This window comes from Propithecus coquereli, unplaced genomic scaffold, assembly GCF_000956105.1.
Source record: "Propithecus coquereli isolate 6110/MARCELLA unplaced genomic scaffold, Pcoq_1.0 Scaffold310, whole genome shotgun sequence".
In the NCBI taxonomy this organism is placed as follows: Eukaryota; Metazoa; Chordata; class Mammalia; order Primates; family Indriidae; genus Propithecus; species Propithecus coquereli.
The window spans coordinates 3,979,125-3,984,189 of NW_012148731.1; the positions used below are offsets into that span (position 1 = coordinate 3,979,125).

General features: G+C 44.2%; 1 protein-coding gene across 1 annotated transcript in view; it reads left to right on the plus strand.

The window, feature by feature from the left end:
- LOC105814966 (cholesterol 24-hydroxylase) overlaps positions 1–5,065 on the plus strand; it is a 43,802-nt gene that overhangs the window by 18,048 nt on the left and 20,689 nt on the right. Inside the window, 2 exon segments of the mRNA XM_012650089.1 lie at positions 1–54; positions 835–945. The exon segment at positions 1–54 is cut by the window's left edge and continues 3 nt beyond it. Coding sequence (XP_012505543.1) covers positions 1–54; positions 835–945 — 165 coding nt within the window.

Sequence of the window (5,065 nt, forward strand, 5' to 3'; positions counted from 1 at the left end):
CCGGTGTCCATGCAGGACATGCTGACCTGCACCACCATAGACATCCTGGCCAAGGTGATGGGCAGTGGCTGGTGATGGGCAGTGGCTGGGCGCTGGGTCCAAGAGGGCCACATGGGGCAGAGGGTCCTCTCCTTTTCCTCTTCCCTTCCGCCTCCCTTCCCTCCCCGCCTCCCCTCCCTCCTACTCCTCCAGTGTATCAGTAGCCCCTTCTCTGTGCTTCACATGTCTTTCATATATTTTGTCTCCTTGGAGATTCAAAGCAACCTAGTGTGACATCAAGGTCACTAACTCATTCTCTAGAAATGGACACTGAGAGGTGTAGGGCCTGGCATAACTGGTCCATGGCAGAAGCAGGATTCGATCTCAGGTCTGCCTGACTCTCGGCCCCAAAGCCTGCCTTCCCTCTGCACCTCCCCTGGGGTATGGCTTGGCTCTCAGTCCAGCAGCCTCAGCGGTGGCCCAGATAACCCCAAACCCCGTGTGAAGGTAGGTCAGGCAGCCCCGTATAAAAGCGGGGACAGTGGATGGAATCATCATTATCATTGTTATTCACTGTGAAGCCGGGTGTAGAATGAACACTTGAAGAAAGCTGCATTTTAGGGAAATGCATCTTGTCAAGGAAGGAAGCCAAGGTTTATTGAGTAGGTGCCATGAGCTACTTAATCCTCACAGCATCCCATGAGATTTGAATTATCGCGGATTGTTGTGAGGAGTTGATGTGACGCACGTACACCCTTAGCCCAGGGCCTGGGTCTCCAGCTGAATGTGCCAGGTCTGCCCTGGGTCTGCCATCCTCCTACCCCAGTGATGACCTGGCCCTTCTCTCTCCCCCAGGCAGCTTTCGGAATGGAGACTAGCATGCTGCTGGGTGCCCAGAAGCCTCTGTCCCAGGCAGTGAAGCTGATGTTGGAGGGTATCACCGCATCCCGCAACACTCTGGCAAAGGTACTGCCCTAGCAGCCCCTCGGGCGACCATAGATGTGTTGTCCTCATTTGCTGAAGCACCTCCTTCAGTGATGTTGTTCAGAATGGGTTTTGAGTTCTGGTATGTCGGAAATGACTTCTGAATCAGGATTTGTATGCATTGCCTAAAGTAGAGGCTCAAAATCAAAGCGGCATAAAGTACATTAGGAGTTAATCTTTCTCTCATGTAGAAAGATTCCCAAAGCAGGCGATCTGGGATGGCTATGATGGCTCCACAATGTCAGCTTATTCCTGGACCCTTATGTCTTTCTCTCCACTGTCCTCAGCCCATCATCTCATTGTCATAGGATGGCTACTGCAAGAGGTACATCCTACCCACTGCCACTGATGCCCACGTGCACTGTCCAGGGGCCTGGGGATTAGTCTGCCATGCCCACCACCATGGGCACCCACACATACCATTGAGGGGCCTAAGGAGATGCCTGCCCTACCCACTGGCACTAGTGCCTCTGTGCTCCATATGGGGGCCTGGGGACCCACCTGCCTTGCCTGTCACTGCTAGAGCCTGTATACACCCTTGGGGGACCTGAAGTTGACCCACCCCTGCCCAACACTACTGTTACCCTCACATACTATTGGGGGGCCAGAGGACAGGCATACCCCACCTGTCGCTGGTGCTCACATGTGTCATCTGGGGGCCTGGGGATCAACCTGCCTTGGCTGCTGGCACCCATGCACACCACTGGGGGGCCTGGAGATTGATCTGCCATGTTTACTGCTGCTGGGGCATGCATGCACCATCCAAGGCCTAAGAAAAAGCCCACTCTTCTCACTGCTACCACCTGCTGTGCCCAAGCATGCCATCTAAACGTCTGGGGAATGACTCACTCTGCCCACTGCAGCTGACACCTGTGTACAATATTGGGGAACCCTGAGAACAGGCTCTCCTTGCCCACTGCTGCCAGTGTCTGTGCATGCTATATGAGAGCCTGAAGACAGGCCCACCCTGCCCACTGCTGCCACCACTCATACCTGAGGACTGGCCCACCTGGTGTCCCCATCTCCAGCAAATTCTGACCACAGCCTTCACTAATAGCTGCAGTTTAGACCACTGAAGAACACAGAGAGACCACTGACACTGATTACGGCTGAAGAAATCATATGAAGACTACACTTCTGCCCCCACCCAGAATCAAAGCCAAAGCTCCTTACCTACTCAATAATATACATACATCTATAGAAAAAACTCTTTCCCTATGAAAGTCAATCTAGAAAATGGGAAGAAGTGACTATCACACTAGATGAGTGGATACCAACATAAGGATACAAGAAACATGACAAAGCAAGGAAATATGATACCTCTCAAAGAACACAATAACTCTCTGGTAATAGATCCCAAAAAAAGGAAATTTATGAAATACCTGAAAAAGTGATATAATGATATTAAAGAATCTCAGCGAGATAAGAGAGAACATGGATGAACAATATAAAAAATCAGGAAAACAATTCATGATCTGAATGAGAAATTCAACAAAGAGATGGATATCATAAAAAATAAAGAAACAGAAATCCTGAAACTGAAGAATTCTATGAAAAAAATAAAAAATACAGTTGAGAGTTTCAACACTAGACTAGATCAAGCAGAAGAAAGGATTTCTGAACTTGAAGGCAGGTCTTTTGAAATAACCCAATCAGACAAAAAAAAAAAAAAGAAACAAAGAATCAAGAAAACCTATGTGACATATGGGATACCATAAAGTGACCAAATACTCAAATTCTCAGTGTTTCACAAGGAAAAGAGATAGGCAAAGGCATAGCAAACCTATTTAATGAAATGATAGCTGAAAAACTTCCCAAGTCTTGCAAGAGATATAGACATCCACATACAGGGAGCTCAAAGATCCCCAAATAGTTTTAACCCAAAAAAGTCTTCTCTAAGGTATGTTATAGTCAAACTGTCAAAAGTCAAAGAGAGAATCTAAAAACAGGGGGAAAAAAACCCACATCAAGTCATAGGTAAAGGAATCTTCATCAAAGTAAGAGTGTATTTCTCAGCAGAAATCTTACAGGCCAGGAGAGAATGATATGATATATTCAATGTGCTGAAAGAAAAATAAAATAACTGTTAGACAAGAATACTATACCCAGCAAAGCTATCCTTCAAGCAAAAAATGAGGGAATTCATCACCACTAGACTGGCCTCCAAGAAATTCTTAAGGGAGTCCTATATCTAGAAGTGAAAGTATGATATCTACCATTGTGAAAACATACGAAAGTATAAAATTCATTAATAGAGCAGATACACAAATGACAAAGAGAAAAGACTCAAACATTACCATTATAGAAAACCACCAAACTGCAATAATAAACAATAAGAGAAGAAGAAAGGAACAAAGATATACAAAAACAACCAGAAAACAATGAATAAAATGACTGCAATAAGTCCTTACCTATCAATAATAACCTTGAATGTAAACAGAATATATTTCCCCACATAAAAGATATAGACTGGCTGAATGGATTTAAAAGGTGACCCAACTATATGCAGCCTACAAGAAACCCACTTCACCTGTAAAGACACATATAGACTGAAAGTGAAGGGATGGAAAAAATATTCCATGCAAACAGAAAGCAGAGGCAAGCAGGAGTAGCTATTACTACATCAGATAAAACAGACTCTAAGTAAAAAACTGTAAAAAGAAACAAAGATGGTCATTATGTAACAATAAAGGGAGGAATTCAGCAAGAAGATAAAATAATTCTAAAGATATATGCACCCAATACTGGAGCATCCAGATATATAGGGCAAATATTATTGGATCTAAAGAAGGAGTCAACTTCAATACAATAATAGGGACTTCAACAGCCCACTCTCAGCATTAGATAGATCATCTAAACAAAAAAACATTGGATTTAAACTGCAATTTAGACCAAATGGACCTAACAGACATTTGTAGAACATTTCATCCAACAGCTGAAGAATATATATTCTTCTCATCAGCACATAGAACATTTTCCAGGATAGAACATATGTTAGGCCACAAACAAGTCTCAACAAGTTTTTAAAAAATTGGAATCATATCAAGTGTTTTCTCAGACCACAGTGGAATAAAATTAGAAATCAATAGCAAGAGAACTTTGGAAACTGTATAAATACATGGAAATTAAACAACATGTTCCTGAACAACCATTGTGTCGATGAAGAAATCAAGAAGAAAATAAAAAAATTTCTTGAAACAAACGAAAATGGTGTTACCAACCAGGTCCAGGTCTATTCTGCCTGTGTGCAATAAGTCAATCACTGTGACATGGGTTTTGCAAAAGAGAAAAGATTTATCAGCCAGGTGTGGTGGCATGCACCTGTAGTTTCAGCTACTCGGGAGGCTGAGGCAGAAGGATCGCTTGAGCCCAGGAGTTTGAGGTTGCTGTGAGTTAGGCTGACGCCACGGCACTCACTCCAGCCTGGGCAAAAGAGTGAGACTTTGTCCCCCCCCAAAAAAAAAGAAGGGCAGGGAGACCATTTCTTGCTCAAGATCGAGGAATGTGCCTGTTTCAGAGCAGGTGCTGCGGGACAGCTTTCGAGATTTCAAGGTCGGAATATTCCACCTTCAACTGGGCTGTTCGGGGTTGGTGAGAGTCAGCATGAAATGTTTCCGACACAAAGAAGTGATAAATGTTTGAGGTAATGGGGATCTCATTAATAAATACCCTGATTAGATCATTACACATCATATTCGTGTATCAAAATATCACACGTACCCTATAAATATGTACAATATTATGTATCAGTTAATATAGATAGATCGATAGCTAGCTAGCTAGCTAGCTGGCTGTTGTAGGCCCCGCTATCCTCTTTGTTCTAGGCATGAGGAAAGGGGACAGGTGGAACTTGAGTTCGTCCCAGGGCCATCCTCCTATTCCCGGAGACTTTAGCCTCTGAACTTGCAGCCTTCCATGTTGCCCGTTTTTTTTTTTTTATTTTTTGGCAGCTGATTCCATTCCCTCTGGCTGTGATTTCCTCCTGCGATGCCCTCCTAACTGCCTCCGTCCTCCAGGGTCCTCTTATCTCCCATGGCTCACTCCATGGCTGTTTGAAGGCGTCTTTCCCATCGTGTCTAAGGATTTGGTGCACAAAGGGGAA